At 41.2% G+C, this 27,391-nt stretch overlaps 1 protein-coding gene across 1 annotated transcript in view; it reads left to right on the top strand.

The window, feature by feature from the left end:
- Nucleotides 1-27,391, top strand: part of LOC136864520 (acyl-CoA-binding protein) — a 78,502-nt gene that overhangs the window by 20,016 nt on the left and 31,095 nt on the right. Inside the window, exon 2 of the mRNA XM_067141594.2 lies at nt 18,898-18,963. Within this exon, the coding sequence (XP_066997695.1) occupies nt 18,949-18,963 (15 nt within the window). The 5' untranslated portion in view covers nt 18,898-18,948. The remainder of the gene's footprint in view (nt 1-18,897; nt 18,964-27,391) is intronic.

Raw genomic sequence — 27,391 nt, 5'->3', positions numbered from 1 at the left:
AATTCTGCATGTAATTTTCAATCAGATTAGCACATTTTTAATTAAAACCCCAGATCATGCATGTTCCCTATTCTGAGTTCCTCATCAGTATTGTCATCATCTAAAGAACTCTTCTGAGGAAGGATTAAACCTGTATGACTCCAGGAGTTCTTAATTGTTGTTGATGTAATTTCATCTCATGAACACCATACCATGGAGAGTGCATCCTTAAGTGACAGTTTGGCACATCATTATTAATGCACTCGATATATATAATGTGTTGACCTGATGGTGGCAGTAATATGCTTTAAAGCATTTTATGACTCCAGCATCTAGAGGTTGAAGGAATCCTATGCAGTTAAGGTGGTATTAATTTAATTTATACATTGCTGAGAGGTTCTGTCTTGTGACAAGTTGCATTATAAAGGATAAGCATGATATGCCTCTTTTCCCTCTTTATGGCTTCATTGAAATCCTGTAACCAGGTCATAAATTCAATTGCAGTCAGCTTTGTGTTTTTGTTGTAATGGTAGACGGCATACAAATTAGGATTAAAACCGTCGAAGCATCTTGGCAGAGCAGCTTTCCCAATTACAGTTAATTTTCTTTAATCAGAATTTGTGCAAGAAACTAGATTAATCCTATCCTTCGCTTTCTTGGAACCTTTTACAGGTGCAGAAGAAATTATCAGGCTTCATTCTGAAAAATAAACCACTTTAATTCATTTTGTAATGATTTTACAACAGATATGTGTTGATTACATCACAAATCTTTTTCTTCCATTAGACTCTGTTGTCATCCACTTCACGAGTTACATCTTGCATGGTGTACTGTGAAAGGACACAAATCTGTTTAAAACGTGCCAACTGTCCGATAGTCTACTGAAAATTCTTTATGCCCATTTTGTCACCAAACACTTTTTTGATAATTACTGAGTCAGTCACTGTTCCGTGATTTGCATTAACCTGGCTTATCCAGAGAGTTAAGGCATCTTCCAGCTCTTCATGTTTTGCAGGCCTAAGGTGTGTTGCACTAGCAGAAGAATGTTCTTTGTCACTTTTCTTTTTCATTCACAGTGTTACCTATACACACCTAACACTCTTTTCCCAAAAGTAATGAAAAGTGGGATTTGATAGCCTGTTGACTGGTCTTTGGAAACTGTTTATTGTATTCACAAACTTCAAGTTTCTCGTGAAAGGATATGACTGGTCTCTCCATTTTAATTCCCAATGACCCTGCAGTACTGTAACAACTGAATGAACATTGGACAGTGGAGAAGATTTTTTTGCAACCTTTCACTCATTTTAAATCATAAATAAACCTGTTACCTTGCCAGCAAACAGGAATTTGGAAAATACAAAGCTTGGAGCAGAAGGCTTGCTCTGCTGCCTGCAGTAGAAGTGGTGGTTCTGAGCATTGTGTATCTGCCCTTGATAGCCACTTTTGTCAGTTCTGTAGCAATTACAGGAGATCTCACTGGCCATATTTTGTAACATTTACATGACATAGGCCTACCCTTACTGTATGTTGGCACTAAGGGAATAGGCATAGTAATAGGTTTCTCTTGTATTCGAGGAGCGCCAGAACAAAAACCGATAAATTCACTTGGGCTGTTATAACAGAAAGCAACAAAATGTGATACTTGAGTGGCTGCACACATTATGAAAAACACACCGTGATATAGTATCAGTGTTGGAATGTTGTGGTTTTCTCATAAAAATAAAATGTCATGTATCATATCTTGTACATATTTTTAGGAATACAACATTGAGGTTATGTGTTGGTAATTCATATTAATTTAGTCGAGTGGTTTATCTTCGTGTGTTTTGTTCTTTAGACGTTTTGAATTTTGGTGTGTGTGTGTGTGTGTACCACTGCCTGCTCGATCTGCATCCGATGGTTGCTTATACTGCCTGCTCATTACAACATTTTAACACAGCACTAAATGAAACACTCCGTTTACAAATACCCTCAGCAGGTGGCAGCACCAACCGGCTCCAGACTTGTCAGAATGAAATAGCGGGAAGTAGGGTAGTACTGTACACGTTTCCAGTGAAAATGGTGTACTGCTGTTTCTTTCCTTCCTGCAAATCAAAGAAAGGGAAACCAGAATGCCGTGGTATTTCTTTCCAGGACACGGGCCTTTTCAGGAGATCCAGTTGAACCCATGTTTAGTTCTATAAGAATGGGAGGAGGGTGCAATGGCATGACTGACTCCAGGGCTGCTCAGAATTCCATAAAGAGAATTCTGAAATCCGGTATTTTAATGTTCACCGATGGTGCTAACGTTATCCACAAAAAAATTCAAAATTTTCTGCCGCAGTATCCTCTCCGGGACTTGACGAAACAGAACCAGTGATGCCGCTGAGTATGTACCGGTACTTGATTTACTGGAAGATGTTCGTGAGCCTCCTAAGTCAGTATGTGTCACTTTTTTGCTTTACGTCGCACCGACATAGGTATGTCTTACGGCGACGATGTGATAGGAAAGGCCTAGGAATTGGAAGGAAGCGTCCGTGGACTTAATTAAGGTACAGTCCCGGCATTTGCCTGGTGTGAAAATGGGAAACCAGGAAAACCATCTTCAGGGCTGCCGATAGTGGGGCTCGAACCAACTATCTCCCGATTACTGGATGCTGGCCGCACATAAGCGACTGCAGCTATCAAGCTCGGTGTGTGTCACTTTAGAAACTGCTTCCCAGGCATTAGTGTGTGGTTATTTAGTGCGTGTAATCGAAGAAAAAACAGAATGCAGCACGCGTTTGAATAAAGTTTCCACCTCAGTTAATGCATCCCCACTGATGAACTGCGCTATCCCCAGCAACGATTTATTGGCCTAATTATGGGGCTACAGAAATTTGTTGAGGCGGCTCTACCGTACTGCAAGAAATCTACAAGTCTGCTCCAGACTATAAAAAACTATGTTCTACCCTCTTTGTGCCAGTGTAAGATTTTAAAGCGTTTTGGTAACAATAAGCACCAGGAACTTTTCAGAAACTGTGGTGGCCAGATTCGTGAAACCTCTACTTAGTAATGTAGGGAAGTATCATACAAGGTAAGTTTCCAGGTTTTCTTATTCGTCGAAACCTCTTTCTCGAAAAGTCCTGAAGCAACCACTCTCTAGAGCACCACTTTATGCGTACAATTCTTTAATGTTTCTGTTACTTTCAGATTTAAAATTTTGCTTGTATGCTTATCTAGCTGTATTCACGCGATAAGTAGGTACGTCTGGTGCTGCCATCTAACGGCAGATTGTAAGTCGTGTTCCTGGTCGTGTTACACGTTTGAATATGGAATGAGCAGGCAGTATAAGCAGCCATCGGATGCAGATCGAGCAGGCAGTGGTGTGAACCAATGTCAGTTGTAGTGAACCGCTCGTAATAAATGGTTGTGGATGAATGAAGCTGGTGTTTCAATGGTATAATTTGACTACCTAAACTGGTGTAAGCGAGTACAATTGAAGATATTTCAACAATCACGCAACACTATTCAAGGAGTCCCATTAGTTATCAAATTCTTCTATTACCCCGATACTAAACGCGCGAAAATGGAGATGTCGGGTTTTGATTAGACAGCTTGGAGTTACCGGAACGTGCTTCAACCGCATAGGATTTGAGTCGGCAGCATAATACGATGAACATTATTGTAGTGCACTACAGCAATGCGATACGTAGCTGTATCGACCATGGTCATGTGCTGCCAGTCCTGTGAGCCTAATACCCAGCCGACCTACACATTACATGGTGAGTACAGTATATGTTTGTGGTATTGTGGGAACGTGTGGCAGTGAATATTAACGTAGGCGTGCGACGAACTACAAGACGGGAAAGGAAAACAGCGGTGGGACGAGCCGACCGGTATGTATGGTAGATTAGTATCGTAGTCTACTATACTCTTGATGGGTTGTAAGGGTTGCTTGTTTGTAGGTACCGGGTTGCTGATCCTCTGGGGTTAAACTTTGCAGTGCCTTGCAAGCATAATTCAGCGAAGTTACAATGTTCAAGAATATCGAGGACTTACCTTACTCGAAATCGGCACAGGTTTTATAATCATCATTCAAAGGTGGCACAGGACATGCGCTTTGCTTGTTTAATTGCATCACAACGACGAAGAGAAAGTAGTGTCAGCAGGAAAGGAGAGGAAGTACGTTTAGTACAAATTTCTTACGTAACGGATAAAGGACACAAACTTGTATGTAAGGAATTGTTTTTGAAGGCGCTTTCTGTCAAAAACGAGATCATTTTTCGATATACTTACGGCAACCGAGAGCCACTACAACAGACGTAAATCCAAACATTTATCTTACGAGCTAAATCAAAGGAAACTACGGCAACTATACTACGATTCGGTTCCCCAGGATTTACAGGCCAAGAAGTCGATGTTTCACGAAGTATTTACGCGCTCATTTAATATTTGTTTCCGGTCATCTTCCTCGGATGCTTGTACATGCATTCTACTAGCGCAGAGAATAAAGGATGAAACCAATCCTCAGAGGAAGAGTTTTTATGACTCAGAAACGAGTACACATGTTACATGCAAAGGCACGGGGGTTGACTGGATTTATTAACACACTTTTTTGCATGTACTACTTGGCACAATGTGAGGGAAGCGCTGTATCGGGGGTTGATTGTTTTTCTGATTAATACACCTAAGTCTTTTATCTGTTGAACAGTATTTACAAGAATTCTGGGAGTATAATTTATAGTTTGCATGTAGAAAAGCAGGTTGACGTGCATTTTTCCTTATACCCTCTTATTCAACCAGGTCATTGGAAGGGTATTTTGACAAATTGCACTCCTGTGGGTAGAGGTAGGGTGCAGTCTCTAATTGCGGACTGAAACTGCAAGGGGCCATCTGTTTTGGAACCGAAATTTGACTTTCATCTCCATCTTGTTACGGTTGCCGGACAATTGCGGTCGCCGGACATTTGCGGTCACTGAGATAAACTTGTGCCCACTCACAGAAATTCCCCAGTTGTCGCAGGACATTTGCGGTCACTGCAGCTCAATCTCGGCGTGTCCCCGCTAACCTACCTGAGCACCTGCTCGCTCCTTGCAGATCAACATTCTTCTCTCGCGGGCATTATTTAGAGATTGATACGTTCAGCCACAAACACCATTCTATACCAAAACTTCCTGGTGTGAGTACTGTATTTGCTATTGTGTGCTGTAATGAAGTTGACAGTTACTAGTCAGGAAAATCTTTGTGCACTTTACAAACGTTATCTGTACAGAAAATATAGGGAGAGTCAACCTGTTAACGTCACCTGGGTGTGTCTGAAGGAGAAGAAAAAGTGTAAAGGACGGCTGAGGAGAAGAGGCGAAGAAATGATTCATGCCGTCGTTCATCAGCGTGGACCATCTGAAGAAGCGGCCTTCACAGTGAAAAAGCAAGTTCAAGATGGAAATAAGAGGGCAAGAGAAGAAGCGACTCCACTATCACATATTTACGTGCAGAAGTTGCGTGATCTGCATAACAGGGGCTACGACTTTGTCACTGACATGCCAGCTCAAGAAACCTTAAAAAGAACGATGTGTCGACAACGAAATTATGTACGCGCACTTCAGGCAGAGCCAAAAACAAGTGCTCAGATAATTATTCTTAATGAAGAGGCGTTAAGGATGAATAATGGCAGACCGTTTCGTTTAGCTGACGACGGCATAGGATAAAGAATTATGATTTTTTTGTGCCGAGACATTATGCGCTCTCTTTTTTTTGACACGTTACGAGTTGCAGCAAACAATTCGCTCAGATATACACCATTCACGCAGACCTTGGAGGCCGGAGTGATGAAAGCAACGTTTATCCAGTCGTCTTTGCGTTCCTGCCTAACAAAAAGAAACTTATACTCCTTTATTTCACCTTATCTTGGAAGCGGTTCCATCAATGGAATCCTAAGAAAATCACTATTGACTTCGAAGCAGCTGCGAGAAGTATTTCCGTCAGCAGAGTTAAGTGGCTGTTTCTTTCATATGAAGCAATGTCTGTGGAGAAAAGTACAGGAACTTGGCCTGACGAGCGAATACAAGGAAAACGAAACTTGGCCTGACGTCAGTGAGGGATGGTTGGTGATACATTCTCATGCTCCTTCTACAGAAAAACTTAATGGATTCTTCGACTAATTTGTACATGTATGGCTTGAAAACAGCGAGATACCAATCACTGTGTGGATCTGTTAAAAAAAAGCGACATCGAACAATAAATGCTGTAGAGGGATGGCATCACAAGATCAACTCTTTAGTTGGAAATCCACATCCTCGGTTCGACGATTTGGTGGTTTAAAGAAGGAAGCAGAAGCGACGAACTGCATGTACCTGAAACTGGAGCTCAGTCGAAGGTAAGAGGAGAAAGACGAAATATGTGAAGAAAGATGACAGGATTGAAAGAACTCCTAAGAAATATAAAGAAACTAGTGACAGCAGGTCCTGCTTAAAGGCAGAAAATCTTACACAGAAAATCTTGCGTAATCTTCTTGCTGCTTTAGATACTCCTAATGTAAAAAGGTATGTACAAAGGAACAAAATTATAACGACGCTTACCTAAAGCCGACAAAAATAATTTACGAAGCTTAGTTACAGCTGATTTTAAACACGCCGAAATGATTGTATTAAAATAATTTTGCCAGTCCAAAGCGCAGATAAAGTATGATACTAATCAGTATTTTAAAACATATAATTTACTGTCGACCAAATTATTGTATGTACTCGAGTTTGGAGGTTTTGACCCCCTGCGGGTAGGGGACACAGACGAAGAATACATCCACGGTACTCCATGACTGTCGTAAGAGGTGACTAAAAGGGTCCCGGGGGCTCACAACTTGGAAGCGTGGATTGGCAGGATCGAACTCGCCAAGCTGAGGCCAGAAGACCAGCGCCTCAACTGAGCCACTGAGTCCGGCATTTCTAATTCTTTCCCGTCCCATTTTCTCCGAAAAATATGTTAAAGTGACGTTAGACTACCATAATTAATTAATTAAATAAATAAAAGAAATTTGAATTAATTAACGATGGATTAACTTTCATTTTTTCTAAAAATGAAGGACTGGTGCAGAATAAAACAGTGTCTCTTGTACCCTGGCCGACCCTTAATTATTCCACCATAAATAAATATGAAACTTATTTTTTGAATTAGCCTCTGATGTTTGTATATAAAATACACTTTGTGTTGTATTACAGTTTAAATATCAAATATACCAGCTTGTATATCTGCGAGAATGTTTATATCGTAGTAGCCACGAGACCTTTTCGCGGTGTTGGTGATTACTGTTTTTGTGAGAAAGTAGAACGGTGTCACCATCCTCCCTTAAAACTAACCAGAAAAGAAAGTCGAACAGATCCGACTCTCTTTTAGGGAAAAAGAAGGGAAAAGCCACGAAGCACGTGAAAATGTAAGACTGTCTGGGCTTGGCAAATATAGTACCGTTCGGGTCGGAAGAGAACAAGAGTTGACCAAGAGAGGACGGATAGGAAATAGAATAGAGTATATTTTTATCATCTAAAGAACTCATGTTACCAAAAATATGACATGGCTTGTTCTCCTTCAGACACACCCAGGTGACGATTTCATGTTGACTTTCCCTATAGGTCTACTTTACGTACATATAACCATTTGCCTTATTAGTAACTGTCAAATACATTACAGCTTACAACAGTAAATAATTACACCAGGAAGTTTCGATATAGAATTGTTTGTGTCTTAAGGTATCAGTCTCTAAATAATGCCCGCGAAAGAAAAATGTTGATCTGCAAGAAGCGAGCAGGAGATCAGGCAGGTTAGCGGGGATATCCCGAGATTAAACTAATGAGACCCACCCCCTGCTGCAGTGACCGCAAATGTCCTATGACAATTGGGGAATTTCTGTGACTGGGGACAAGTTTATCTCATTGACCGCAAATGTCCGTGATTTTGTGATGACCGCAATTGTCCGTGACCGCAAATGTCCGGACACCCTTGTTACATCCCCTTTGGTCTGAGATATGGCGGCTGATGCGCTTACGGACAGTATCAACGACGTTACTACGAACAAAATTAAAATGAGCGAGGATGGAGCAGTATCATATTTTAACTATATTATCACATTGTTACATTCATCATTTTGTTCTGTTTCAGTACAGAATGAATCAAGAAAGCGTCATTTACTATATCTTGGTTGAGCGAGCTCCTTTTGTCAATGAAGTTAACCAGCTAAACTGACATTTTTCACTTGCTGCATTGTAGGCTGGAATAGATATTTTCTTCGCTAGCAGAGCAAGTCTTCGATATTCTGTGCTGTTATTTTTGCACTATGCAAGGGGATTGTCATCAGAAAGGCGACCTTTGAATAAATTGCTGTAGTAAGAATATCGGCAACGTTTATTTGCCCATAGTCTGCGCTAACTTACTCCATCCCCTGTGGGTGGGTGACGCAGATAGGGAATAAACCCATGATATCCCCCGCCTGTCGTAAGGAGACTAAAAGGGGCCCCAGGGGCTCTCAACTTGGGAGCGTGGGTTGGCGACCACGGGGCCCTTAGCCGAGTCCTGGCATTGCTTCCACTTGTGCCAGGTTCCTCACTTTTATCTATCCTGTCAGACCTCCCTTGGTCAACTCTTGTTCTTTTCTGACCCCGACGGTATTAGAGCATTCGTGGTCTAGGGAATTTTTTATTTCCACGCTTTTCGTGGCCCTTGTCTTTCTTTGTCCGGTACTTCATTTTTCGAAGTGTCTAATTATTACTTTATTTTTTTCTCTCTGCCCTCTATGGGTGGGGAACACAGACGAAGACTACACCCATGGTATCCCCTGCCTGTTGTAAGAGGTGACTAAAAGGGGCGACCAAGGGATGATGAAATTAGAACCATGAGAATATTGTGATTAGTACTATTACGTGCGGAACACCATGGGTCGACGTTACTTGCGACTAGTATCAATCACCGTGCGAAGAAAATCATGGCTCTACGTTATATAGGAGCAGTAACCATTATGTAAGGAAACTATGGGTCTGAGTGTTTATGATAGAGGTCATCATGTGTATTCCACTGGTCGGTTCCAGTGTGTTCAGAATGGGTCTGTTACCTATGAGTACTACCACTTTGAGAAACACCCTGGGTTTACGTGGTTAAGTGTAAGAGAGGGCCTCGAGCTCTAACTTCGCCACCAATAAAGGCATTATCTATCTACGTTGCTTGTGGTTAGTACTACTATGTGAAATACACCACGGATTTGGCTGACCCCAGTGATTAGTATCACTATTTGAGAAAAACCATTGGTCTGTGTTGTCTGAGTAGTAGCATTACGTGAGGAACACCATGGGCTTGCGTTGCCCGATGGCGTTACCATAATGTGCGATACACCGAGGGTCTGCATTGCTTATGATTAGTATCACTATGTGAACGACTCGATGAGTATTCGTGGCCTGTGATTAGTTCCAAATGAGGAACACCATGGAAATACCGGCGTCCGTGATTAGTCCCACTATGTGAGGAGCACCATCGGCCTGCGTTGCTTGTGAGTTGTAGCACTGTGTGAAACACCATGGGTTTGTGTTAACTGCAAGCGGTGCCATTGTGTGTGGCATACCATGGGTCTACATTACCTGTGATTGGTACGGTACCACAATGCGAGAAACGTCAAGAGTCTGTTGCCTGTGATTATTACTGCTGTAGGAGGAACGCCATAGTTCTGCTTTACTAGTGATTAGTACCATTGTGAGATATCGGCGACCTGGATTTTGGACCCCTTTCGTTAAAAAGCATTCCAACGATTAAGACATTGTGAATAACCAGGTCGCAGACTGCCGTGAACACTCCTGTCATTATTCCGTTAAATATGCACACTACTCATTCCAATCCGTGCCTCAGAGTAGGTATTGAATAGCTCGAATGCTATGATGAACCAGTGTGTTACATATCAGTAATATCAGAAAATGTATGAACCAGAGGAATGGCATGCTAAAGAAGAAAGTTATCCAACTCCCCTGCTACTTCCCGTCAATATACAGGCAGGCAGTTACACTCGGTACGACCAGGCGAGTTGGCCGTGTGGTTGGAGGCATGCAGCTGTGAGCTTGCATCCGGGAGATAGTGGATTCGAACCCCACTGCCGGCATCCCTGAAGATGGTATTCCGTGGTTTCCCATTTTCACATCAGTTACACCAGACTGTACCTTAATTAAAGCCTAGGCCGCTTCCTTCACACCCCTATTCCTTTCCTATCCCATCGTCGCCATAAGACCTACCTGTGTCGGTGCGACGTAAAGCAAATTTTAAAAACCTCGGCACGCTGCAGTAATCCTATCTGTGGGGGATGAGTGGAAACAGAAGACAAAAAGCACATCACAACAAACAATGGTCAATTTAATGTTATTGTTGATAGTTCATGAGCTTTCTATATTGCAGGCCTTCACATTAGTTTTCTTTCGACTCTGTGATATTAGGTCGTCTTACAAAATTATTTATATCATAGACTGTAGTTCCTTACACTCAGACTTTACATACCTATTTTTACTAAATTCTCTTTACCCATTTTCTCGTGACTCGGCGCTGATATGAACTTAGTAACAAAAATCCAAATTCATGAATATCTCTGTGATTATATGCGGTACGGTAACAATGTATGACATAAGTGATCGGAAAATTAATAACTTCTTGCATAACTACTACTAACGACATAACTAAAGTTATGTTAGTTATGTAGCATTTATCGATACGACCACTAATAACATAAATAACTTATTTGAGAATTACATTTCAGGCCTTCCCCTAAACTACCATAACACTCAGCGTGAATAAAATAATTTATAGCCTAGATTTACATACCAATTTTCATTAAATTCTCTTCATCCGTTTTCTCGTGATGCGTGTACATACATACAGACAGGAATTACGGAAAAGGGAAAAAATGCATTTCCTTGTTACTGTGGACATGACCGATACAGAAATACCATTCTTTTCAAATTCTGAGCAATGTACAGAAAACTCTTATTTTATATATATATAGATGTGCGTTGCGCATGAGATATGAATTCACTTAGCTGATCAGTCTCTCATTTGAAAGTGTTTTTGCATTTTCTATCGTGATGCCGCACGGGTACATAGGCTACTAGCTGGTTGCAATCGTGATTGCAAGAAGCAAACTTGTGGTCTTACGTGGTTCATGAATCATCGTCGTGGCATAAGGACCTTGAAGTTTTTACGTGGACTATGAACCACAACGATGCAACTTTGTTTAAATATCCGCATGCTTTGGCGGGATTCGTTCCACGACCGCCTTGGTGAGAAGTCACTGACGTGCACACAGCTGTCACACACTCCCCGTATCGTGTATCCTTTGTGATTGGTCACTCAGACTTGGTCTTAGTTGCTTTATTAGCCACAGCAACATTGCACGCAACTAATAAGTGATCAGTACAGCGCAAAATGTGACACCACCTCATGACCTCATGGAGAACGCGGTTAAGTATACTGCCAGTCATGGACATCACTGTTCTAAGTGGTGGAAAGTTCCTGATAGGTTATCGATACACGACATGTATGAACTCTCAGTGTTTATCGTCACCTTGGGCCATAAATTACTTGCCACAGGTTGGAAGGTCTGACAGCCGGCCATTTAATTGGAAATTGGTTGATTCGCTTAGAAGTACATCTGTTTCGAATGAAAGATACCAAAGTAATATCTCGTAATGCGTTGATTATATAACGGAGTAGTAAAACGTTTGACACAAAAAGAAACTAAGTAGACTTAACAAATCATTCATTCTCAAGAACACGTTCAAGATTGTTATTGCAGTGTAGAAATAGTGTCCACTTTGGTCATATAGGCGTGATGGGTAACCCATTAAAGAACTCGAAAGAATTAGCTTATCTGCTGGGTTAATCAACAGAACCACTGGCGTCTCACCTCATAGACTATGTACCGGTACTGCTGTTGTGCATGATATCACATCACGAAATTAACTTCATAATACCTTGGAACTATGCTATTGTTTCTGTGAACTGGCTGCCACATTGAAGTAGGTTAGAATCTCTTAATACTTGCTCCGCGATGACACACACACACACACACACACACACTAACTGTAGTATCCGTCGTTGACGGGACGATCACTTAGCATTTCCATGATGCCATTTTAGTTTCACTTTTCACATTGCCCCCCCCCCAGTTTTTGAGGCACGTAATTGGCATGTCTTTGACTGTCAGCGGTTTCGCGGTTTCTCGTGACGTATTCGTTCTCTTGCAGTTTGTGGTCCCGTGCATTTTTTTAATTTTATTTTTTGCATTATTGCTGATCTTGATTTGATCTCTAACATTCCGGTTTTTAAAACAGCTAAGTGTCTGGTTAATATTTAAAAAATACTGACAGGTGAACAGAGCTTTTAAAACGTTGCCGAAACGACATCCATAGCTACTTTATTACAATGTATACAGTTAATTACCAGCTCATGGACTTAAACTTTCACATGTTTGCCGCTGATATTTCCCTCATTTTTCACTGTATCGGAAAAAGGTATAAAGCGACTTTTTGTGTAAAATCAACCGTGAGGGAGATACATAGTTTTGTTTAAGGTTACAACTGAAACACCCCGTTCCGGTGAATTTTTCTGGACAGCCTATAGCTAAGATCTTACTCGACCATATTCTAATGTGAAATACCAGGTGTCATTAAAACTCGCCTATCCATTTTCCCGTACTGCTGTAAAGGCGCGTTTAGACGGTGCCTTTTTTTTTTTTTTCTTTCTTTCATGCAACGCCGCATGCGGCACCGCATGCTGTATTGCAAGCTGCAAGAGGCGCAAGAACCGTACCTCTTGCCTCTTGTTCACACGAACAGAAACGAGGCGCGTGCAGTATTCGAAAATGGCTTCTAAACAGCTTAAATGTGCTAGGGCTACTGCTGCTGCTGCTCTGAAAATTATTGCTAATAAACTCGAACGTAATCGAAAACGGTGGGTGTCAGACTTCCCGTGCTGTCCGAGTAAGATATTAAATATTCATAAAGACGTCAGTGTTGATAACTATTTGTTTCGTAATTTTTGCTGTCTCCACATAACTTCGAGATACTCTTGCAGTTGATTGGGCCATTCATAAATAAGAGAAACGCCGTTGAGAAAATCCATTTTACTGTGCACGCAGTTAGCTGTGACTGCTACTGGTGACTTCTATCACACAGTATTTACAAGTTGTCATTGCCTATTTACAGCGATTAAACTTTAAAAATAAATCATGAAATCGAATGTTTGAAAGATTTACAACGCATAAAGAGCTCGAAAGAATTAGCCTATCTGCTAGGTTAATCAACAGAACCACTGGGTTGCGTTCACAAAATACTAATCTCCAACTCCGAGTAAACTCGGAGTTAACTCGATCCGTTCACAAAAGTAACGAGTTAACTCTACAAGGCGTTCAGAAAATGCATTCGAGTTAACTCAGAGTATACTCTTTTTACTCTGCGTAAATAGGTGGGTAGATTTAACTCGACATGCGCAGTAATGCATTCATTGTTGGCGGTGAAAAATATTAACTGCGAGTATATTGACATGGCAATTAATTCAAATTCTTTTCTATTTGTTGACAAAGAAGGGCGTTATGTATCGAATAAAGAAGGGGATATATTCGTTTAAAACAGGAAAAATAGGTACTGTACCAATGTTAATAATCGGCGGAAATAACATGATTGAATTTTTATAAGAATACTCATGTTATGAATGATCAGCTGATTCATTAAACTCGACTTTATGAGATTTCCTTTGTAAATGTATAATACGTAACTTTTTTAAATATTTTAGATGACCTTCTGAATAAGACCATTTAATTACATGATCAGAAATACCACACAATGCATTTTTAACTCTCACGAAACGGATCTGTACGAATCAGGTGCCAAGAGCCAAATTACAACCAGAAGGTTTTTTCGTGCGTCTTGTAATGGACTTCCTCGTTCCCCGATTTTGGATTTAGAAAGTTTAGGGCCAATGACTCTGAGTAGATGTTCGAATGTTGATCCGGCAATCGGAAATGTTGTTTAAATTCAGTTTCGTCATAGTTAACAAATAATATTTACAGTTGTCCAAAATGGCTTATCGTGCACCAGTGCGGAGCCGATGTATTGGTATTCATCATCACTGTAATCAGATTATTCCTACGAGGTAAAGAATAACGGATACTGTTTTAAGGCACAACTTGGTGAGGAAAGTAGTAATAACTCGTATAGCATGCTGCTATGAAGAAACTCGCCTGGAAATTAAGACATTAAATTTCTCGCAAATGAGGTTATGGTAAAACAGATAACCTTCCTTAATTGATTATCCATATTCTGTTACTCTGTATTCACTCCAAGCGTTCACGAAATACCGTTACTCAGAGTTAACCTTACCAGTTACTCCGCGATACTCTACTCTACTCCAACTCTACTCAGAGTCGTATTTTGTGAACGCAGCCCTGGCGTCTCGCCTCATAGACTACGTACCGGTACTGCTGTTGTGCATGCTATCAAATCACAAAATTGACATCATAAAACCTTGGAACTATGCTATTGCTTCTGTGAACTGGCTGCCACATTGAAGTAGGTTACAATATTTTAATACTTGCTCCGCGATGGCACACACACACACTAACTGTAGTATCCCTGGGCACTCCGGTTTTCCCTGTCATCGTTTATTCTAGAACACTCGGATTTCATTTCATCTGTCAGCCATTAATCATTGCCCTAGAGGAATGTGACAGGCTTCGGCAGCCGGCACTTACTTTGTTCAACCTGCATTAAAATTTTAACTGGGTACGGTAAAAAATGTTTACTCCACGTGTTTGAGTCATCAGTCCATAGGCTGGTTTGATGCACCACTCCATGCCACCCTATCCCGTGCTAACCTTTTCATTTCTACGTAACTACTGCATCCTACATCTGCTCTAATCTGCTTGTCATATTCATACGTTGGTCTACCCCTACCTTCTTAACGCCTACACTCCATTCAAAAACCAACTGATCAAGTCCTGGGTGTCCACATAATGTATTCTAACAGGATCAGTAGTAGGGACGTCTTCTGTGGGCACATCTTTCTCCCAATGATGTTTCTCAATTTTATTGGTGTGTCCAATGCATTTTTTTCCATAGCTCCGGAGTAAGGAGCCTCGGGGCTTCCTGGCATAGATCCCGCATCATCTCCATTGACCTTCCTCTCTCCACCTCGTTAGTCATATTCATTTTAGCAATTTTATGTTTTACATATATGCCCACATCGACTCTATGGGGTTAAGCTCACAATGAACGGCAGCCAGATGAGTTCGTCAGGACGAACATGCTTGATGATCTGCTAGTTTCTTTTCGGGTGTCCGGAAGTGCGGCTTGCCGTGAACAATGAGCTCCGCTTTATACATTTTTTACTTTACTCTGTCAGACTACGTAGCTGAACGGTGAGCGTGTTGATTTTCGGATACAACGGTTCCGGGCTTGATTACTGGCCAGGTAATTGAAATTTATATTATCTCGAGTCTAGGTGACAGGGCTTATTCGAACTGTACCCTCTTCAAGGTATCGGTACCTAGTAAAGGCGGGATGCATTTAACTTTTGAAACGTCTTGTATTTAAAGCTTCGTCTGAAGAGGGGGGAATACCATTCTTCATTCTGTGATTCCCTTAGTCCACTTTTTCACCCCATAACATAACACATTCATTGCGGAGTAGCTCTACATGACTCGAGAGCTGGTACAGAGCAATGACAATTAGTTTGCGCGGTAAATAGGCCAACCGGGCAACACCGCTCGGCCGATACGCTGCTTTCTTCTCTCAAACCAATTCAAATATAAATCGATATAAAATCAGCAATTGTATTCAGGCAAAAAGCAGTTTTAATTTTAGCCTGACGTTCTCATGGGCTTTATAACACGCCAATTTTTTTTACTGCCGTTCAACCTGCGTTAAAATTTTAACTGGGTACGATAAAAATGTTTACTCCACGTAATTAAAAGCAGAATAAAATAAGAAATTTTGGTGCAACTTGTTTCTGTGTGGGACAATGGATAAACTTTATAAACGTATTAATTCGGGTCTTTTTCCCCACGACTAGGTTGCACGAGTGACCCACTCTGCTTGGGGAGTGCTTGCAGCTAATTGGTACCTAGAGCTGCGAACGGAACAGTTGCTTTTATAATAGGGATTAGCGATTGGTCGAACCAGTTCATTCCTATGAATTACTTCACTCATTCACACTCTTTACTGTGAACCGTTTAAATGAAGTGGTTCGTCCATGAAGTAATCAAGCCTGACGGAGCTGCTGAGTATGTCGTTCAGCAGCGACTTCGTTCATAGTATCTCACTCACTCAATAAAGCTTCATAATACTTAATATTATTACCAACAGATGGCAGAGTTATGTAATTATGGACCAAATGGCTTACCTGCTTACAGCATCTAGATCAGGGGTTTCCAATTTGCAAGGGCTCGAGGGCCATTTTGGAAACCTTAGTCATGTTCGCGGGCCGCACTTGAATAGGCCAATTTTCCTTAGTCTGCAAATACTACAGAAGCATCGTTATGAAATATGCGTAGTTCAATTGAAAGGAGGGTTTGATAATTTTAATTGCTTAAAACATTATTTTAAAACTGCATAAAAGAGTGAAATTGGAGCCGGACTGAGTGGCTCAGATGGGTGAGGCGCTGGCCTTCTGAACCCAGCTTGGCAGGTTCGATTCTGGCTCAGTCCGGTGATATTTGAAGGTGTTTAAATACGCCAACCTCGTGTCGGTAGATTTACTGGCACGTAAAAAAACTCCTACGGGACAAAAATTTCGATACCTCGGCGTCTCCGAAAACCATCAAAAGTAGTCAGTGGGATGCAAAAATAACATTACTTGAAATTTTTTTAAATTTTTTAAAATTAAAAAATTTATTGAAGTGAATACTTGAAAAGAGGAAATAGTATTAAAGAATAGTTAGTTTTGACTTGGGTCTATATGGCGTATAAAAATTAATAAGTTTTTGAACGAGCTATTAAATATTTTTGTGACTTTTCTTCACATTATTTCTTACAGTGCTCTCGCGGGCCGCAAAGAAAGGCTTCGCGAGCCGCCTTTTGGAAACCCCTGATCTAGATGATGGTTGATAAGGACAGGGAAAAGATAACTAGGGAGACCTGCCTTATATAACGAAGGAAATACATTTAATCTAGGGTCATCTTATTCACATAAGGCACTCAACAGTGTCTTTATCTGCAGCGTGATACATTTTTAGCTGTACTCTGGCAGAAAACACCAGGGTTACCAACGTTATTCATCATATCTTAACATTTTTCCTCTTAAAAATTCAATCTGAAATAGAATGAAAATGACTACCACTGCCATAAATGTCTATTTGTCTACCTTGATGGATCTTTCATATAGTTATCCTCCTGTGGGCGGGGGAGGTAGAATAACACCCACGGTATCCCCTGCCTGCCGTAAGAGGCGACTAGAAGGGGCCGAGGAGCTCTGAACTTTGGCACGTGGGTTGGTGACTATGGGGCCCTTAGCAGAGTCCTGGCATTGCTTCCACTTACTTGTGCCAGGCTCCTCACTTTCATCTATCATATTCAACCTCCCTTGGTCAACTAGTGTTCTTTTCCGACTCCGACTTTATTAGAGCATTCGAGGCCTAGGGAGTCTCATTTTCACACCCTTCGTGGCCCTTGTCTTCCTTTGGCCGATACCTTCATTTTTTGAAGTGTTGGATCACTTCAGTTTTTTCCCTGATTAGGTTTAATAGAGGATGGTTGCCTAGTTGTACTTTCTCTTAAAACAATAATCACCACCACCACCCCCACCACCTTTCATATAGTGTGCTGTCGCCAACAAGTAGCTCTCATTTTTAATTGAAGTCCACTCATCCATTGTCAATACAACCGCTTCTGCAGACGACATTGCAAGCATAACACAAGTCTGTGAAGTGGTGAAAGTTTTCAGATTGTACTGAGGAAATGAGCAATGAAAGACTGGTCACTGTGTCAAAAGTTATGCTCCTCATTCGGTCATTGAAAATATGGTGTTGCAGATTTGCCAATAACTATGAAATTCGTGGTGATGTGAAACAGATGGCCGAGAAGCTAGTGGAAAAGAAAAATCGTCGTACTTAAAGCACTCGAGGAGAGATGATTCCAGCTTCAGGTCTTTAAAAGTGATATAAAGTCTGTTCTTTTTTATAAAATTAGTCTATTCTCTAAAGTGAAATTTTGTTTAATTAAGTGTTGTGTATGTAATAAACATTCGTACAAGGATGATACTCTTTAGACTGTGGATTTAAGGCATTCTTTACTTTTACGAAGTGATACAAAGTCCGTTCATTTTCATATTTTTATTTAATTAGTCTAAATTGAGTATTATATTTACCATTTTTGTTGTCATCACTGTTTAACACTTGGTAAGATTATCTTGCAAGTTTGTGCACAAAAGTTGTACCTCAATTAATTCAACAGTTGTATTTTTTGGAAATTGTAGTATTATATAGTATGATATAATACCTGTATGAATTGTGGCTTGACATTCTGCAAAATTTGCTTAGTTGCAATGGAAATCAATATACTGATCATATTAGTAGTTTTAGAGTACATTTTCATTTTCAGCTCCAGCAGACTCCAGTGAGAGAAAGTATGGCTTCAATAAAACACACACACACACACACACACATTACAGAACAAATGTATGCTCTGGATCATAGATAACGCTGAGAGTTCCTTGGAATCTGGTAATTGGTTCCCAAAGCACATGGAATTGATTGTTCACAAATTCATTTGCAAACCATTGTGATTCAGTCATAAGCCATTACTACTGATTTGTGCAATTTGCTCTTTGGAAGTTATTTTTAACATTCTTCTGTAATTTGTTTCTCTATCTGAGCTGTCTGACATTTGTAACATAGAACTCTGTACTTCCTGTTGCATGTAATATGGTAATATTTTTCTTTTCTTTCATTAGGTGAATTAAGAATTTTTCTCGACATCTGTGATCCGGTGTGTCTTTCTGAAGATGTCGCTAGACGAGGCAAGTTACGATCATGCATATGTTTTCACATTTTGGCATGTGAATGTTGTCTCTTGTGTAATCTAAACCATATTGGTATAATATGTTGATGTTCTAGATACCTTCTGCCTGAACCTTGTGTTTTCACCTTATTTTAGCCCATGAGAAATACTGGACATAAGAGTAGGATAATTGCTCATATTCATATATATTCACGAATTAGGATATTTGAAGTAGTTTAGGGCACATTTGATTTTCCATATTTGTCCATGTTCTGAGGTATAGTACCACAAATTTTACATATTTCAGAAAAACTTGATAGTTTCATAATTGAAAGTATTATTTTAAATATCTTCCATATTTTATGGTTTCAAACTTATCATTGTCAGATACTTGTTTAAAATTTATTTTATTAGCATCTGTATTTCAAAGCTGGATTCTTGAATTTCTGTGGAATATTGAAAACAAGTTGTGTGGTATGCACATTATTTTGTTTATTGCTCAGCCTCTGCTTTCGTCACTCAACCCCCGTGGTCCAGCCAATTAACAGAGCATTAGTGCCAATTAGGCTCACCTGTTCTATTCAGTACTTCAGACCATAAACATTCTTGTATGAGCTTTGAGTGGATATTCAGTGTGGTGTATGAATTTGTTCCTTTTGTGTATTAAATAGTTTTTAAGTGCCACCAGGTCATAAGTCCTCATCTGTAAAATTCAGATTGTATGCAACTGATTTTCTGAATGAAGGACTGTCAACAGATGGTAAGGTGTTTTTTGTAATGCCTGCCAGAAAAGTGCCTAGTTCAGTGATTTCTAGTGCAACAACACATTTTGGCAGAAAAATGCAAGGCCAACAATAAGCAAAAATCAGGGAAAAACGGATTTCTATCAGATGAAAATGAAAACCTACAACCTGTTTTCCAGTCATTGACAGGGTCAGGGATGGAATGAATGAATCATATATAGGCTATTAGTACGATGGGGTCGCCATTCCCAAAGTGATTTATTAATGACTGATAGATGCCATGAAATGATGAAGAGTGTTGCTGGAATGAAAGATGACAGGGAAAACCGGAGTACCCGGAGAAAAACCTGTCCCGCCTCCGGTTTGTCCAGCACAAATCTCACGAATGTGAAGAGTGAATTTGTTATGGACCTTTGTCGAGCCCTTATTGGCGCAGATACACCACTAAAAGTTAAACAACCTGTGCTTCAAGGAGTTCCTGGAAAGATAGAGTACGGAGCTATACCAGACCAGTCGGCATTAAGGAGGAACTATGTACCATGGGGGAAGTACAATTCTTTTGGCCCGTAATGAAAGAAATTTTGAAGAGCTCAAGAAGTGGCCTTAAGGCCAAGCTTGGACTTGGGCAGATCAAATTCCAAGTAATTAAGGGAAAAACAAAACCTAGCTTTGGCAAGGATGGTGCTGAAAGTTCTTCAGGCCAACTTTCAACATAAAAAAGCAGCTGTGGCCAATTTCGTCAGGAAGTTCAAGTCTGACGCTATTGACATGGCTCTTATAAAAGAGCCATGGGTAGTTAAGGGCAGAGTAGCAGGACTACCATAATCTGAAGGTAAGCCAATGTACGATATTACATCGGATATGTCCAGAACATGTTTACTTGTGAGCAGGAAATTAAAATGGCTTCTGCTACAGTAACATCGGAATAGGTGGAAGAATTAATTTTTTCCTAGTGGCTTTACGTCGCACCGACACAGATAGGTTTTATGACGATGGAATAGGAAAAGCCTACGAGTTGGAAGGAAGCAGCCATTGCCTTAAGGTTCAGCCCCAGCATTTCCCTGGTGTGAAAATGGGAAACCAGAAAACCATCTTCAGGGCTGCCGACAGTGGGATTCGAACCCACTATCTCTCGGATGCAAGCTTGCAGCCACGCGCCCCCAACCGCAGAAGAATTTGCAAAGCAAAGAGGAAAGGTGAACACCTAGTACTCGGAGCAGATGCAAATGCACATCACACTGCATGGGGTAGTATTAACTGCAATGCAAGAGGTGAGTCCTTACTAAAGTTTATTATTAGAACAGAATTGATAATATTAAACCTAAGAAATAAACCTACATTCATAAATAAGAATCGTAGATTAGGTAATAGATATCGCATTGAGCACCACGCATATTGCAAACTTCATTAAAGATTGGAAGGAGCTGGAGAAACCATTCTTGGCAGACCACCAGCATATCCAATTTGCGATAGATGCGAGGCAATGTGGTATTGAAATGTACAGAGATCCTAAAAGAACGAACTGGGGTGGATACAGAGAAGTTCTAGGGCAGACTGTACAATAGATCCAAACGAGCGTAAGGGGCCAGAGGGAATTGGATGAGGCAGTGGAACAATAAGAAGAGGCCATTATAGCCACATACCATGACAACTGTCCCCTTAGAGGAAAGAAAACTGCCAAAAATGTTAGGTGTTGGAATAACAATCTAGCCAAAATGAAAAAAGAGGTTAAAGCGTTGTCCAAAATATCAAGAAATTGTATGTGGGATGTATATCATAGGAAACTCAGTAATACCTAGAGATACGGAGAGCTAAAAGAAACTTACTGTTCTGCGAGAAAGTGGAATAAAGCACTGAAGGAGCAAGGCTCCAGAAGGTTCTTAAAACAATACATATAAAGTGAGAACACTGGAAAAACCCAATGGAACGTACACTCAGACTGGAAAGGAGACTCTGGAAATGTTGCTAGCTTATTTTCCTGAGGCTGAGGAAGTAGAAGGGGTGGGGGGAATGGTTGAAACAAGAGGCCAGATCGCGAAGAGTGGATTGGAACTGTGCCAACTGATTGAGCCTTACCATGTGAGGTGGGCAATCAAGTTTCAGCTTATAAAGGCTCCGGGGCAAGATGAGATACTCCTGGTACTCCTGCTGAAAGGATGGGAGATAATCAAGGCCCTGACAGACCTTTTTACAGCAAGCCTAGCTCTGGGGTACATGCCAAAATCATGGTATAAAGCTAAAGCTTAAACTCCTTCATGCTAAAAGGAATGGAGAAAATATTGGATAAATGCATCCAGAACACTGCAACTAAACTCAGCTTTGCATGAAAATCATTTTGCATACAGACCTGGCAGATCCACTGAAACTGCACTCCATCAATTGGTTTGCAAACTAGAGAAAAGCCTAGAATACACAGAAATTGCTCTGGTGGCATTTCTTGACATAGGAGGGGCCTTCAGTAATACAATCTACAACTTGATGAGCTGTTGAAGGGAGTAGAGTGAGCCAGACTGTTGTAAAATGGATTAGATCCATGTTACGCAGGAGCAAAATAAAGGCAACTGTGTTTGAAGAGATGCTAATGGTTAGAACTGCTCGAGGTTGTGTACAAGGAGGAGTTCTTTCTCCTCTTCTGTGGAACCTTGTGGTGAACAAAATCATAGCCATGCTCAATGAACAGGGATTTTACACACAAGGATACGCAGATGACCTAGTTATTGTGGTAAGAGGTAAGGTGATGAGTGTCATCCAGGACCTTGTGCAAAAATCATTTAACCTTGTGGAGAACTGGTATCGGGAAGAACTGTCAATCCGAGCAAGATAACACTGGTCCCTTTTGCAAGAAGGAAAAAATTAGAGGAGATGAGAACACTGAAGCTCTTTGGGCAAGAAATCTATATGGAAGAACAGGTGCTACACTTAGGTGTAATATTAGACAGAAAGTTAACCTGGAATCCACATATGGAAAGAAACATAACCTGGGCTAAGAACCTATTGTTTGCATGCAAGAGGGCTGTGGGGACATCACAGGGTCTAAAGCTGACAGTGGTAATGTGGATATATACAATGATCATTAGACCACTGATAACATATGCAGCAATCGTTTGGTGGATGAAAGCAAGTCAAGGGGCAGTGAAAGCTATGCCACAGAAGCCTTGAACACTCTACTAGATCTCCCTCCATTAAGTAATTTTATAGAGGGACAGGCTAGAATGAGCTCATATCGATTGGAGCAAAATGGTTGCTGGAAGGCTCAAAGGCCCAATCTTAGTCACTGTAAAATTAAGACTAATAATAGGATGTTTTACACATGCCAGCTGATTATAGATTCCAAGGTGTATCTTTGAGAAACCATTTGAGACCCAGATAACTAAAAAGGAAGACTGGGATATTAACAGATGGAAAACTGATAGGGAAGTTGTGTGGTGGACAGATGGCTCAAGGACTGAGGAGGGATCAATGGGGAAAGACCTGAGAGATCAATCCAAATGAGCTTGGGCAGACACACTACAGTTTTCCAAGCTGAAGTGACAGCTATCGTTACATGCCTTGAGGAAAACCTGAAAATGAGCTACAGAGTTAAGAACATTTTCATATTTACAGATGGCCCAGTAGCCATTAAGGCACTTCAAGCTGAATTGTTTTGCATTGTCATACACTTTTCCTGAAGACTCAGAGTACAATGTTAGAATAATATGGGTTCCTGGGTCATATGGGCATAGGTAATGAAAGCAGATAAACTGGCAAGAAAAGGGTCAGAAACACCTTTTGTGGGCCCAGAACCTGTATGTGGGATCTCTTATAGACAAGCCCGCCTATACATAGGTAAATGGGTACAGAAGAAACAAATGGAAAACTCGAAAAATGCTCCAGGATGCAGGCTTGCGAAATAACTAATAAAGAGCCCAAACAAGAACCATACTAAGGAACTGCTGGAACTCAGCAGAGAAAATATAAGATGGGTCGCAGGACTGCTGACTGGACACTGCCATCGTAAAAAGCACCTACATAGAATTAGAGTAATGGCAATGTATATAGGAAATGCAACGATGTGGAAGAATCAGCTGAACACATACTCTTTGAATGTGAGGCGTTGGGACTCGATGGGAACTTGGTTAGAGGCAGTAGCATATCAAGCAGTTAACATTGAAGCCATCGAGACTGTATTAAGTGTTTCACTCTGAAGTGCTGCTTCAATTGAATCCACAAAGTCAGTTGCTGGTGACAAAACAGCAAAAAGTGGCATAACTTACGTCCAAGCAAACTTCTCATACATCACAACAGCATTTAATTCTCTCAAAAGCAAGAAACCAATCTGACCAAAAGCCTTGCCATTGTAAGGAAAGTGTTAGAACGTCTCGACTGCTGGAGTAGAAAAGTTTGGGAAGTTGCAAAAGTGAAGATGCACATTGTTGTCTGGGCTTATGCTACTCCATCCTTTCCTCTGGACTGGCAACAGAAGCACATTTAGCATGAGAAGTAGGATGATATAAATACATGTAACTTTTAAATGACATGAAATAAATCACTGGAACTTGGTGAGAGCACTTACCAGTGATTCTAGTACTTGCTTTTATTGTGGTATTGCATGAAGCAGCTGAAACAAGTCATCGCCTAGGAAACAATGTACTACCTCCAGGATACTCGCGGAATTACTTGCCGTATAAGTGAGGCCCGTAAAACCTGTCAATTGTTCTACGACTGTTTTCATGCTTATTTGTCCATCCACCTTCACTCACTACTAACACTAGCATCTTCACTTGTATTATTGTCGCCGCCAACCGACTCGTGTGAACTGAATGTCGCACTTTCACTTCCGCGCGTATATTTTGATGTTGACGGACACACATCTTCACAATCACTAATATTTACATGTTCGCAATCGTTAGGGACATCAAATAAACTATCAGCATGCAATTCTCCAAATATTTCTTCATCGTTCAAGCTGTCTGCTACGACGCGCCATGCTGACACCTGACAATACCCTCGGTCACGCGGCACTGGGTGTTATGAAACCACACTTCCTGTGCTGAAAGCATTGTCAAGGAAAGAATATATCTATCTAAATTCCGATCAACAAAGGACTATAGTTTGTAAAGAAAACGAAATATTTCAATTAATAAATGGTGGAGAGGATAAATCGCAAGAATGAAGCAATGTGAGGAAATGATTTATGTAGCCGGTCGCCCAAGCACCAATACGAAACTACATTAATTAATGTAGCCCATCAGTAATGTGTTACACAGTGCTAGCCAAGAATCCAGAATATAGTGATATAAGCAAAATCAGTGCAATTTTAAGTGTTGAATTCAAGGCCCTAGACTGCTGGATGCACAGAAGTGTCTGGGGAAGATACATCAATGTGCGTACCACCATATTGTGGGCGCTCCTCAGCTTGACAAGCAGTTGACATGGCATAACACAGTAAGAACATGTAGTAATAATAATAATAATAATAATAATAATTAGGGCTCGGATCAATATGCTCGATGAAATCTCCAGATATACTTGAAAACGAGGTGTTATATGCTCGAAAAACCCATTATATGCTGTTAAATATGCATAATATGCTCGAAAAACACTTAAAAACTCTTAGAAAGGAAAGTGAAATGAAAAAACCAATAACGTCTTTATGTACGTGCTTTATTTTCTAATTGTATGTATGATACACTGCAATATACTCGCATTCAAGTTTCAAGTATATAAGTTTTCTTATCAAAGTTCAGAATTAGGTGAGTCAATGAAGTAGATCTGCATTGGTCTGTACAACAAGAATTTTTTCTATGTTTTCAGTTTTGAATAATTTTCTTATGCCAGTCAATAAGTTTCAATGATGAGAACTATCTTTCAACATCAACTGACATGAGAAATACTTGAATGATGCTGCTTCTTGTGCAGAGTAGTTCAGAAAATCCCCTGACGGTGCAGACTCGCCACGCAGCATCCTCTCCAAGTCCAACGCTGCACTCCAACCGGGATTTCGAGCCAGCATTAACTCCAACTTCTGTTTCACTGGTTTCCCGGTTTCTCCAGGCCACGAGTCGGCTTCTCGGATGACTCCTTGTATTGTAGCGACCACTTCAACCAACTCCAACCCTCTCGATTCCAACTTCAGGATGGCCTCAGGAATGACACTCTTGTAGGCTTTTATGAAAGTCAAGGATGACATCAAGCCCTTCATTTTAAAAGCAGTCTAAGCTTTCACGATGTACTTGCTGTCCGCCCCATCAAATGTATTGATCACCTGGAAAAAATATAATTGAAAAACATTAGTCGAGGAGAATAACTGAGAAAATTACAGAATTTGGCGCCGTATGATGGAGTAAACATAAAAGGTATGAAAACAATGATAGAAAAAAACCTCGAAAAAGATTTTAAACATTTCAAATAGTCTTGTCTTCCATTGCTCTGATTTTCAGCATAATACAAGGCAGCCAAGATCCAGTTTCCCCATCGCATCAATATGGGCTCGGGAGGTAAAGGGAGCTCTGGATGCATCATCTTGAAGGCACGGACGCAAGAAGGAGCCTTGACGAAAATTTTCTTCACTGAAGAAATGACGCTGTTGACGCTGGACGATTCTTTGCACAGCTCCTCAGCAACTCGGTGCTTTGCATGGGCAAGACAAGTAACATATAACATCTTCGGGTAAAGAAGCTTGAGGCTCTTCCCAGCCTTAATCCTGTAGGGAGTAGCGTCAGTCACCAATGCAAGTACTTTGTTTACCTCCTCGTCTAAAAAGGTTGGCCACAGCAAGCCTGAAACAGGAATGTATAAAATGAAGGGTGAACTGTTCAGTTCATGGGATTCTGACATGTCGTACGACTGTAAGAGATATTTAACTATCAGAAGTATCAGTCTTCACTGAGCATACATACAGACTTAGCAAATGTCATGGGATAGTCACTTAATAGCGTGCGGGGCCTCTTCTGGCCCTGCGAACTGCAGTGAGATGCCATGGAAGTGAGTCGACAAGTCCCTGGTAGTCCTCTGGATGCAGCTGACTCCAAATCGTTTGCAGAGCGGCCGCCAATGCTGGTCTGTGCGTGGGTGCAGGATTCATGGCACTGAGCCTGAGTTCCAGGACATCCCAGATATGCTCGATAGGGTTCATATCGGGGCTCCTGGGTGGCCATGGCAGTCGTTGGACCTTTGCTGCATGTTCCTGGAACCATTCCCAGGCGACGTGGGAGCGATGTGGCGGTGCGCTATCTTGAAACACCGCAGAACCGTCTGGGCGCTGGAAGGCCAAAATTGGGTGGAGATGGTCTCCGAACACCTCAACATACCGCGTACCATTCAAAGTCTCTTCCAGAACAACTAGGGGGCCTATTCAATACCAGGAAAATGCACCCCAGACCATACCTTCGAGGCAGGCGGGATCCATCGCTTCATGTGGTCTGCGCCATACACGGTGCCTCCCATCGGCATGGTGCAGTTGAAATCTTGATTCGTCTGACCATACCACGTTACGCCATTGTTCCAGTGTCCATCCCTGGTGACTGGCGACAAATGTGCGTCGTCGTGCCCGATGCCGTTGGGTTAACAGTGGCACCCATATGCGGCGCCGGCTCCCATACCCCCATAGAACCCATGCTCCTACGGATTGTCCACTGGGAGACGTGTCCAGCACGGCCTGTGTTGAATTGAGCCGTGATTTGTTGCATGGTTGCCAGTCTGTCACTACTGACAATCCGTCTCGGA

The sequence above is a fragment of the Anabrus simplex genome, chromosome 2 (genome assembly GCF_040414725.1).
Source record: "Anabrus simplex isolate iqAnaSimp1 chromosome 2, ASM4041472v1, whole genome shotgun sequence".
Taxonomy (NCBI): Eukaryota; Metazoa; Arthropoda; class Insecta; order Orthoptera; family Tettigoniidae; genus Anabrus; species Anabrus simplex.
This window is presented reverse-complemented; position numbering and strand designations above follow the sequence as displayed.